Source organism: Pristiophorus japonicus, chromosome 15 (genome assembly GCF_044704955.1).
Source record: "Pristiophorus japonicus isolate sPriJap1 chromosome 15, sPriJap1.hap1, whole genome shotgun sequence".
NCBI classification, from domain to species: domain Eukaryota; kingdom Metazoa; phylum Chordata; class Chondrichthyes; family Pristiophoridae; genus Pristiophorus; species Pristiophorus japonicus.
In genome coordinates, this window is record NC_091991.1 from 110,828,620 (window position 1) to 110,841,176 (window position 12,557).

At 44.4% G+C, this 12,557-nt stretch overlaps 1 protein-coding gene across 6 annotated transcripts in view; it reads right to left on the reverse strand.

The window, feature by feature from the left end:
• The window catches only part of rsph10b (radial spoke head 10 homolog B), a 145,361-nt gene that overhangs the window by 119,217 nt on the left and 13,587 nt on the right, over positions 1-12,557 (reverse strand). For all 6 annotated transcript variants that reach the window (XM_070900776.1, XM_070900775.1, XM_070900778.1 and 3 more), the window contains exons 6-8: positions 10,344-10,464; positions 5,354-5,530; positions 1,616-1,757 (exon numbers count right to left, since the gene is read on the reverse strand). In XM_070900776.1, the coding sequence (XP_070756877.1) occupies positions 1,616-1,757; positions 5,354-5,530; positions 10,344-10,464 (440 nt within the window). The remainder of the gene's footprint in view (positions 1-1,615; positions 1,758-5,353; positions 5,531-10,343; positions 10,465-12,557) is intronic.

Below are 12,557 nucleotides of genomic sequence, written 5' to 3' on the forward strand. Positions count from 1 at the left end.
AAAATCCGCCCAAGCCTCGCCATCCACGAATCTCAGCAGAATTCCAATGGTGCCCATTGTGCAGGCGAAGGTTCTTAAGTTACATCATTACATCAAATGTAATGTATATAGTGACTCAACAGACTTGTTATTGTAAACTCACTCAGGTGTAAACCTGGTTCAACTTTATTCACACCCAAAGTGCGCACATGACATGGTACTCGGTCTTATATATCAGGGCCCGCGCACACGCGAGTACAGTCCGATGACCTCTGACAGTGGTGCTCCCTGGTGCCTAGTGACCCCAAACATCAATACATAACATGGATGAAGGGACCAAGTATAATGTAGCCAAGTTTGCTGATAATGCAAAGATGGGTGGAAAAGCAAATTGTGAGGAAGATACAAAAAAATCTGCAAAGGGATATTGACAGGCTAAGTGAGTGGGCAAAAATTTGGCAGATGGAGCACAATGTGGGAAAATGTGAGGTTATCCACTTTGGCAGAAAAATAGAAAAGCAAATTATAATTTAAATGGAGAAAAATTGCAAAGTGCTGCAGTACAGAGGGACCTGGGGGTCCTTGTGCATGAAACACAAAAAGTTAGTATGCAGGTACAGCAAGTAATCAGGAAGGCAAATGGAATGTTGGCCTTTATTGCAAGGACGATAGAGTATAAAAGCAGAGAAGTCCTGCTACAACTGTACAGGGTATTGGTGAGGCCACACCTGGAGTACTGCGTGCAGTTTTGGTCTCCGTATTTATCGAAGGATATACTTGCATTGGAGGCTGTTCAGAGAAGGTTCACTAGGTTGATTCCGGAGATGAGGGGGTTGACTTATGAAGATCAGTTGAGTAGGTTTGGCCTATACTCATTGGAGTTCAGAAGAATGAGAGGTGATCTTATCGAAACATATAAGATAATGAGGGAGCTTGACAAAGTGGATTCAGAGAGGGTATTTCCACTCACAGGGGCAACTAAAACTAGGGGACATAGTCTCAGAATAAGGGGCCGCCCTTTTAAAACTGAGATGAGGAGGAATTTTTTCCTCTCAGAAGGTTGTAAATCTATGGAATTCTTTGCTCCAGAGAGCTGTGAGGCTGGGTCATTGAATATATTTAAGGCGGAGATAGACAGATTTTTGAGCGATAAGGGAATAAAGGGTTATGGGGAGCGGGCAGGGAAGTGGAGCTGAGTCCATGATCAGATTAGCCATGATCTTATTAAATGGCGGAGCAGGCTCAAGGGGCCAAATGGCCTACTCCTGCTCCTATTTCTTATGTTCTTATGTTTTTATGTTCAGAGACAAAGGGCGGCCATTTTTACAGTACAAATAAATGTGTCCTTTACTTTAACCCTTATGTTGGTAAAAGAAGGACTTACGCCTTAAGGGTTTGGTAGGTACCCGTTGGTCAGTATTCTGTGTCAGCGAAAGTAAGTTTGTAGCGGATGGATATGATCTGTCAAGCAGAAACTTGATCGTTTGCAAGTTCCTGGTTTTCGCGTAGCACATGCGGAAATCTGGAAATTGCGGGGCACTTACGACGTTGTATGCTGTGCATACGCCATCATATGCTGCGTAAAATCCGTGCCTTTCCATTAGTTGAGGATTGACATCTCTGCAAAAATTCTTACCGGTTTCAAGTGGCGATTGGGTGCGTATCGTACTGAGATCCGGAGTCTTTATTCCATCAATTGAAAAATGAGGAAACTCTACCATACGATCTTCAAAAAACTCTCCCTCAAAAGTATGACCATTCTTAAACACGAATGTCCCCTAATATTATGAAAGGTAAAAGATCTGATTTAATTATTCAGACTTAATTCAACTGAAAATACCATATTGGCAAACCTGTATATCATTTACCTAGAAACGCACACCAATCTAGAGAAAGCAACATTGCATATTACCAGAATTATTGTCTAATTTCAAATTTTCAATAGATGCAAGAGAGACAGCAATTTATGTGTAAATGTTATCACAGTTGACTTGTATAGTTTTCAAGAGAGCAGAATTGTTATTTAGATAGTGCATTTTTTTAAAGCCGTGTTAATTTGTAACACTTAAAGCTCTGATTGGGTCCCCTTGATCACAAGGCCTGATTGCTGATTGGTCCCCTTGGAGGATAAGACATTTCTCTAGAACAGAGCAGGCTCACACTCACTTGTTTATTCCATCAATTAAAAATTAGGAAACAAGTTCCTGTCCTCACCCCCCACCCCCCCCACCGCCTAAGTTTCTGACCTTCTCCCCCACCCCTCCACCCAAGTTTGTGACATTCTCCCTCCGCCCAAGGGCCTGACCTGCCCCCCCTCACCATCTGGCCCAAGTTCCTGAACCCCTGCCACCCGATCCAAGTTCCTGGCCTTCTTTCCCTGCCCAAGTTCTCCCCCTGCCCCATGGATTCATGACCTTTTCCCCCCCAACAGGATCCTGATCTCACTCCCCCACCCCCCCACCCTGGCCATAGATGGGGCATTGTGTGTGGGTCACGGATTGTTAACAGCTTTACAAATTAACAGGTCGCCCATTTAAAACGGAGATGAGGAAGAATTTCTTCTCTCAGAGGGTCATGAATCTTTAGAGTTCTCTACCCCAGAGAGCTGTGGAGGCTGGGTCATTGAATATATTTAAGGTCGAGATAGACGATTTTTGAAAGATAAGGGGTTATGGGGAGAGGGCAGGGAAGTGGAGTTGAGGCCATGATCTTATTGAATGGCAGAGCAGGCTCGAGGGGCCAGATAACCTACTCCTGCTCCTATTTCTTATGTTCTTATTTCCTATATTATTGGGTACGAAGTGAATAGTGATAGTGTGGTGACTTCCGGATTTCGTCCAGTCCAATGATGTCACTTGCCACACACGCACCAAGCTTTCCGAGAAATCAACCAGGTATAGGAGGAGGAGAGAGAGAACGTGGTGTGGGTGTAAAGGGGGTGGGGTTGGATAAACATGATCCGTCTTACCATCTGGATCACGTTCTCACTTTCTACCCCCCTTTTAGACCTGGATCATGATTTTCCCCCATCCTCACTGTGCTGTCCGTACTCTTTACACCCACCCCCCCGGCATTCCTCTCTCCCCTCTGATCCCCTCTCCCCGTCCCCATTCTCTCTGCCTCCTCCCAGTCTCTCTCTCTCTCTCTCCATCCCAGTCTCTCTATCTCTCTGCCCCCTCTCGCTCTCTCTGCCTTCCCTGTCTCCTCTGCCCCACTCTCTCTCCCCCCACTCTCTCGCTCTGTGCCCCCTCTCACTCTCTCTGCCCCTGTCTCCCTCTCACTCTCTCGCTGCCCCAGTTTCTCTCTCTCTGCCCCAGTCTCGCTCTCTTTGCCTCTCTGCCCCAGTCTCGCTCTGCCTCTCCGCCACAGTCTCTCTCTCTCTCTCTGCCTCAGTCTCTCTCTCTCTCTCTCTCTCACTGCCCCAATCTCTTCCTCTCTGCCCCAATCTCTCCCTCTCTGCCCCAGTCTCTCCCTCCCTGCCCCAGTCCATCTCTCTGACCAAGTCTCTCGGTCTCTCTCTCTCTCTGCCCCAGTCTCTCCCTCTCTCTCCCCCAGTCTCTCTCTGACCAAGTCTCTCTCCCTCTGCCTCAGTCTCTCTCCCACCTCCAAGGCCGTGAAAATGTTTGTGTAGATAATCACAGCGATACTCTAGGCAAAAGTCCTGGAGGCTCCTTTAGTATAGTCATTGATTTTTGAAAGATAACCCAAAAGCCTCAGTATCAGGCTCAGACTGGAGTGGTTGCTCCAAGCTCGGCAACGTGGTTCAACCCCCTTCCAGCTTCCTCAAATACCGTACTGCACATGCGTGACCGGATCAAGCGCGCATACGCAAAAAAGGATGGAGCATGCACAGAAGGACACAAATATGTTTATGCAGATAATCACTCTGTTTTTTTCATCATAGAAATTTAAAGCACGGAAGGAGGCCATTTCGGCCCATCATGTCCACGTCGGCCGACAAAGAGCTATCCAGCCTAATCCCACTTTCTAGCACTTGGTCCGTAGCCCTGTAGGTTACATCACTTCAAGTGCACATCCAAGTACTTTTTAAATGTGGTGAGGGTTTCTGCCTCTACCACCCTTTCAGACAGTGAGTTCCAGACCCCCACCACCCTCTGGGTGAAAAAATTTCCCCTCAAATCCCGTCTAAACCTCCTACGAATTACTTTAAATCTATGCGCCTTGGCTGTTGACCCCACTGCTAAGGGAAATAGGTCATTCTTATCTACTCTATCTAGGCCACTCTATAATTTTATACATCTTAATAAGGTCTCCCCTCAGCCTCCTCTGTTCCAAAGAAAACAAACCCAGCATCTCCAATCTTTCCTCATAGCTAAAATTCTCCAGTCCAGCCAACATCCTCGTAAATCTAATCTGTACCCTCTCCAGTGCAATCACATCATTCCTGTAATGTGGTGACCAGAACTGTACACAGTACTCTAGCTGTGGCCTAACTAGTGTTTTATATAGTTCAAGAATAACCTCCCTGCTCTTGTATTATATGCCTTGGCTAATAAAGGCAAGTATTCCGTATGCCTTCTTAACCACCTATTCTACCTAGCCTGCTACCTTCAGGGATCTGTGGACCTGCACTCCAAGGTCCCTTTGTTCCTCTACACTTCTCAGTGTCCTACCATTTAATGTGTATTCCCTTTCCTTGTTAGCCCTCCCCAAATGCATTGCCTCACACTTCTCCAGATTGAATTCCATTTGCCACTGTTCTGCCCACCTGACCAGTTCATTGATATCTTCCTGCAGTCTACAGCTTTCTTCTTCATTATCAACCACACAGCCGATTTTTGTATTATCTTCCAACATTCTTAATCATACCCCCTACATTCAAGTCTAAATCATTGATATATACCACAAAAAAGCAAGAGACCTAGTACTGAGCCCTTCGGAACCCCTTCCAGTCACAAAAACATCCATCAACCATTAACCATTGGCCTCTGAGCCAATTTTGGATCCAACTTGCCACTTTGCCTTGGATCCCATGGGCTTTTACTTTTGTGACCAGTCTGCCATGTGGGACCTTATCAAAAGCTTTGCTAAAATCCATATACACTGCATCAAACGTACTACCCTCATCGACCCTCCTTGTTACCTCCTCAAAAAATCAAGTTAATTTAATTAAGTGTCTACCTGGCTCAGTGATCGCACACTCCCCTTTGAGTCAGAAAGTCGTGGGTTCAGGCCCCACACTAGGGACTTGAGGACATCATCTGGGCTTACAATTCAAGATATTCAGGGTGAAATTCCTCTTTGAATGAAGACCAGAGAATACTTGCTTTTGTCATTAATTAACAATCTGCTAATGAAATAATGAAAGAGGCTGCAGATAAAAATGAGCCAGTGGTTATTGGCAGAATCTTACCGAACCATGCTTCTTGTTTGATGCCCATTCTCCCATGTACACTGCTCCGCTAGCGTAGAAGAACTTGCCGTGCCCTTGACGGGCTCCCATTACAAATTGCCCTACATATTCGTTCCTCAGTGGATACTGACTACCAGGCACCCGCTTCAGAAACCAGGTGTGGGTGCCAAACCCATGCTGAAACAAAAATAAAGTGTGCTGGAAAAGCTTCAAATCAGTTCACATATAGAATATAAAATCTCATTTCCAATGCATTACGGCTAGTTACTGACAATGCACGCCTGTTAATTACTGTCACTGTGGTACCGTTAGTTACCAGCGATTCATTACTGCTAGCTGCTGGCAATGTATGCCTGCTAGTTCTGACAAAGCATGCCCCACACGCACACCATCACACTGATGAACACAGATATATACAAACATGTGCACAAAAGTACATACACACATTAAAAAAAACTGTCTTTCACTCTGACCCTGTAATTTAATTAGCTCCGAGGTAGTCGGTGGGAAGAGTTTGGTGTACATTGAACAATATGCAGCACATGCAGTTCCTATACTATATAGCACTGATTTATATCTATGTAACCAGCACCGTTCCTGTATATAATGTAATAGGGTATATTGAGAATCAACATATATGAAAAACCTGTACATCTTTTATACTGCAATATACAGGTCCCGTCTGCTCTCTCATGCAAAAAATCCCATGTCACTATTTCGAAGGGGAGCAGGGGAGTTCTCCCAGTGTCCTGGCCAATATTTATCCCTCAACCAACATCACAAACAAATTATCTGGCCATTATCTCATTGCTGTTTGTGGGAGCTTGCTGTGTGCAAACTGGCTGCTGCGTGTCCAACAGTGACAACACTTCAAAAGTACTTCAGTCCTGAGGTTGTGAAAGGACCTATATAAATGCAAGTCTTTCTTTTTTCTTTTATGATACTTAGGATTGAATTTATGAATAACCATACAACTTCTTTGATATATATACATAGAAACATAGAAAATAGATGCAGGAGTAGGCCATTCGGCTCTTCGAGCCTGCACCACCATTCAATATGATCATGGCTGATCATTTTTGCAACTTTAGTACCCCATTCCTGCTTTCTCTCCATACCCCTTGATCCCTTTAGCCGTAAGAGCCACATCTAACTCCCTTTTGAATATATCTAACGAACTGGCCTCAACAACTCTCTGCGGTAGACAATTCCACAGGTTCACAATTCTCTGAGTGAAGAAGTTTCTCCTCATCTCGGTCCTAAATGGTTTAACTCTTACCCTTAGACTGTGACCCCTGGTTCTGGACTTCCCAAACATCGGGAACATTCTTCCTGCATCTAACCTGTCCAATCCCATCAGAATGTTGTATGTTTCTCTGAGATTCCCTCTCATTCTTCTAAATTCCAGTGAATATAAGCCTAGTTGATCCAGTCTTTCTTCATATGTCAGTCCTGCCATCCCAGGAATCAGTCTGGTGAACCTTCGCTGCACTCCCTCAGTAGCAAGGATGTCCTTCCTCAGATTAGGTGACCAAAACTGTACACAATATTCAAGGTGTGGCTTCACCAAAGCCCTGTACAACTGCAGTATGACCTCCCTGCTCCTATACTCAAATCCTCTCGCTATGAAGGCCAACATGCCATTTGCCTTCTTCACCACCTGCTGTACCTGCATGCCAACTTTCAATGACTTATGTACCATGACACCCAGGTCTCGTTGCACCTCCCCTTTTCCTAATCTGTCACCATTCAGATAATATTCTGCCTTCCTGTTTTTGCCACCAAAGTGGATAACCTCACATTTATCTACATCATCTACATCTGCCATGCATTTGCCCACTCACCTAACCTGTCCAAGTCACCCTGCAGCCTCTTAGCATCCTCCTCACAGCTCACACTGCCACCCACCTTAGTGTCATCTGCAAACTTGGAGATATTACATTCAATTCCTTCGTCTAAATCATTAATGTATATTGTAAATAGCTGGGATCCCAGCACTGAGCCCTGCGGCACTCCACTAGTCACTGCTTGCCATTCTGAAAAGGACGCATTTATTCCTCCTCTTTGCTTCCTGTTTGCCAACCAGTTCTCTATCCACGTCAATACATTACCCCCAAAACCATGTGCTTTCATTTTGCACACTAATCTCTTGTGTGGGACCTTGTCAAAAGCCTTTTGAAAGTCCAAATACACCACATCCACTGGTTCTCCCTTGTCCACTCTACTAGTTACATCCTCAAAAATTTCTAGAAAATTTGTCAAGCATGATCCCTTTCATAAATCCATGCTGACTCGGACCGATCCTGTCACTGCTTTCCAAATGCACTGCTATTACATCTTTAATAATTGATATTCCAACATTTTCCCCACTACCGATGTCAGGCTAACCAGTCTATAATTCCCTGTTTTCTCTCTCCCTCCTTTTTTAAAAAGTGGGGTTACATTAGCTACCCTCCAATCCATAGGAACTGATCCAGAGTCTATAGAATGTGGGAAAATGACCACCAATGCATCCACTATTTCTAGGGCCACTTCCTTAAGTACTCTGAGATGCAGACTATCAGGCTCCGGGGATTTATCGGCCTTCAATTTCCCCAACACAATTTCCTGACTAATAAGGATTTCCTTCAGTTCCTCCTTCTCGCTCGACCCTCGGTCCCCTAGTATTTCCTGAAGGTTATTTGTCTCTTCCTTAGTTAAGACAGAACCAAAGTATTTGTTCAATTGGTCTGCCATTTCTTTGTTCCCCATTATAAATTTACCTGATTCTGACTGCAAGGGACCTACATTTGTCTTCACTAATCTTTTTCTCTTCACATATCAATAGAAAGCTTTTGCAGTCAGTTTTTATGTTCCCTACAAGCTTACTCTCGTACTCTATTTTCCCCCTCCTAATTAAACCCTTTGTCCTCTTCTGCTCAATTCCCAATTTCTCCCCGTCCTCAGATTTGCTGCTTTTTCTGGCCAATTTATATGCCTCTTCCTTGGATTTAACACTATCCCTAATTTCCCTTGTTAGCCACGATTGAGCCACCTTCCCCGTTGTATTTTTACGCCAGACAGGGATGTACAATTGGTGAAGTTCATCCATGTGATCTTTAAATGTCTGCCATTGCCTATCCACCATCAACCCTTTAAATATCATTCGCCAGTCTATCCTAGCCAATTCACGTTTCATACCATTGAAATTACCTTTCTTCAAGTTCAGGACCCTAGTTTCTGAATTAACTGTGTCACTCTCCATCTTAAATGAAGAATTCTACCATATTATGGTCACTCTTCCCCAAAGGGCCTCGCACAACAAGACTGCTAATTAATCCTCTCTCGTTACACAACACCCAGTTTAGGATGGCCAGCTCTCTCGTTGGTTCCTCGACGTATTGGTCTAGAAAACCATCCCTTATACATTCCAGGAAATCCTCCTCCACCGTAGTGCTACCAGTTTGGTTCGCCCAATCTATATGCAGATTAAAGTCACCCATAACAACTGCTGTACCTTTATTGCACGCATCCCTAATTTCCTGTTTGATGCCATCCCCAACCTCACTACTACTGTTTGGCGGTCTACACATAACTCCCACGAGCGTTTTCTGTCCTTTGGTGTTCCGCAGCTCTACCCATACAGATTCCATATCATCCAAGCTAATGTCCTGCCTTACTATTGCGTTAATCTCCTCTTTAACCAGCAATGCTACCCCACCTCCTTTTCCTTTCTGTCTGTCCTTCCTGAATATTGAATACCCCTGGATGTTGAGTTCCCAGCCTTGGTCACCCTGGAGCCATGTCTCCGTATTCCCAATTACATTATATCAGTCAACAGCTATCTGCGCAGTTAATTCATTCACCTTATTACAAATGCTCCTCGCATTGAGACACAGAGCCTTCAGGCTTGTTTTTTTTTTTAACACTCTTTGTCTTTTTAGTATTATGTGGCCCTTTTTGATTTTTGCCTTTGATTTTTCTGCCCTCCACTTTTCCTTATCTCCTTTCTACCTTTTGCTTCTGCCCCCATTTTACTTCCCTCTGTCTCCCTGCATGGATTCCCATCCCCCTGCCATAATAGTTTAAACCCTCCCCACTCCCCAACGGCACTAGCAAACACTCCCCCTAGGACATTGGTTCTGGTCCTGCCCAGGTGCAGACCGCCCGGTTTGTACTGGTCCCATCTCCCCCAGAATCGGTTCCAATGTTCCAGGAATTTGAATCCCTCCCTCCTGCACCATTCCTCAAGCCAAGTATTCATCTTAACGATCCTGCTATTTCTACTCTGACTAGCATGTGGCACTGGTGGCAATCCTGAGATTAGTCTTTGAAGTCCTACTTTTTAATTTAACTCCTAGCTCCCTAAATTCAGCTTGTAGGACTTCAACACTATATGACTTACAGTTTGCCTCTCTGAATACAGCTACATAGTTTCTATATAGTACATATATTGCAGTATAATTTATATAATGTGTCTCTCTCTGTCTTATCCATATGCTTAAATAACCCATATAACTCCCATATAACATTGGCAGCAGGTACAGTATATTTTAATTCAATACAGGATGGATCTCAATCAATCATTAGATCCGATAGTCCTGTAGCCCCATATCCTCATATCTCTTCCCCTATCACTACACAAGTCACTAAGGTTCCATTGGGATCCTGGCAGTGTCCAGCTCCCGGCATAATCACCGCTTTTGTCCGCCGGCTTCAGGACAGGAATCTGTTCGGACAATTGTAAATGTCATGGGAATAATGGCCCAGGCGACACGCAGACAAGTCCCTGTGCCCCCACACCTAGGTTGCAATCGGGACTATATATAGTGCCCGCTAGCTGCTCACCCCTTCCTGAACTTACACACTGCAAATTTCAGAAGTTCTCTCTATTTTTATACAGAACTTGGAATTTGTGAAACTATAATTATGGAAACTGTAGGATAAATTTAATGTTGACAACGTTAAACTTTCTTTTGGTTGCAGGAGGTTAAGAGTACTGGAATCCTACTTGTATGCCATTTTGCCATTGGCCTGTGTATTCTTCATTAGTAGAAATCCAACTCATGGTGCCTTCCCCATTGCGTGCAAAGTTTTTCCATTCCCCTTCATACACATTCCCAGTCTTATATCTAGGGAGACATGTTCATATTACACAGTGCATTGCAACACAGAATATTTGCCCTTTATGAAGCATTTATGAAAGCTAGGGGGAAAGAAGTTTTCTTCTACTAGTCACCTGAATAAAATAGTGTCTTGTCCAGCAACAACCTCCCCCTCATCCCAAGTTTGGTTTCTGGTCGCTGCTGGATCAGATGGGGTTGTGGTTGTAACACTACAGCATCCTCCGTCTTCCTGCACTAAGAGGGGAAGAGGGGAACTTAACCAGCTCCTGATTGCCATTTAATGAACTGTTGGAATATGTGCATATGGACGTTGGGAGAGGATAGCATCAGGGTTAGTTGTGACACCTTGCCGAGTTAAATATTCCACGCTCCAGGTTCACACATGAATAATGGCCATTTGGACTGGGTACCGATATCTGTATGAATCAGAAAAGGTAGAACATTTTGGGGGGTGGCGGTGGGAGAAGAGGGAAAGAGAGAGTGTCATGTTCACTGCATTAAAGCTTCTGAATGTTATGAGCGGATGACTGTTTTGTAATTTCATACGAAGTAAAAATGTTTTCTGGTAACAGAAATACATGAAGCCACAGTCAGTGACGATATAATTATAATCATCGTCATAGGCAGTCCCTCGGAATCGAGAAACATAGAAAATAGGTGCAATAGGAGGCCATTCGGCCCTTCGAGCCTGCACCACCATTCAATATGATCATGGCTGATCATGCAACTTCAGTACCTCATTCCTACTTTCTCTCCATACCCCTTGATCCCTTTAGCCGTGAGGGCCACATCTAACTCCCTTTTGAATATATCTAACGAACTGGCCCCAACAACTTTCTGTGGTAGAGAATTCCACAGGTTCACAACTCTCTGAGTGAAGAAGTTTCTCCTCATCTCGGAGTGACTACACTCCAAAAGTACTTCATTGGCTGTAGAGCGCTTCAAGACGTCCGGTGGTTGTGAAAGGCGCTGTATAAATCCAAATGTTTTTCTTTCTTTCTTGCTTTCAGAAAACTCAAAACCCTTCTCTTTGCCTCTCCCAGTCCCGTTTATTTTTCCTCCTGTTTTGCATTTGCTGGCTTCCTTGTTCAGTGTAAGCACTTTGAAACGTGTGAAGCAGTATATAAATATTTATTGTCATTTGCTTCCCCACGCTAATCCCATCCTTCCATTCACAAGTTTTTACTGTTCTTGCCTTAAACTGACTAAAAGGCAAGCATTTTTTTTTTTTAAATACACCACACATATATTGAAGCATCCACAGATTTAAAAAAAATCTTTCTTCCAAATCTTTTCTGACAGCTTCAGTATGGTCAGAATAGAAGACTTGCTTCCACTCTAAATATGAGTCCTTAGGTGGCTGAACAGTCCAATACGAGAACCACAGTCCCTGTTACAGGTGGGACAGATAGTCGTTGAGGGAAAGGGTGGATGGGACTGGTTTGCTGCACGCTCCTTCTGCTGCCTGCGCTTCGTTTCTGCAAGCTCTCGGCGACGAGACTCGAGGTGCTCAACGCCCTCCCGGATGCATTTCCTCCACTTAGGGCGGTCTTTGGCCAGGGACTCCCAGGTGTCAGTGGGGATGTTGCACTTTATCAGGGATGCTTTGAGGGTGTCCTTGTATCATTTCCTCTGACCACTTTTGCCTCGTTTGCTGTGAAGAAGTTCCGAGTAGAGCGCTTGCTTTGGGAGTCTCGTGTCTGGCATGCGAACAATGTAGCCTGCCCAGTGGAGTAGGTGGGCATGTCATTTGATTTGGAAGTTCCCAGCCACCACAGTCAACCCAGTACGTGAACAACTTGCACACTGCACTCAAATCAAAACTATTAAGTGCCACAAATTGTTCAGGAGAATAGAGAAGATTATTAAGGCCATTGAGTCCACTTCTGTCAGACGTTTGCGTGTAATCATTTTCAATTAATTCACCACTAGGGAGTCCAGTGCAGTTGGTACATTCTCCTTCCATCTCTACCATTTCTATCCAGTTCACAACAACAACAGCTCACATTTATATAGCGTCTTTAACGTAGTAAAACGTCCCATGGCATTCACATCCAGTTTGCACTCAGAATGAAAGTCTCTCCATCGCACATCAGAAT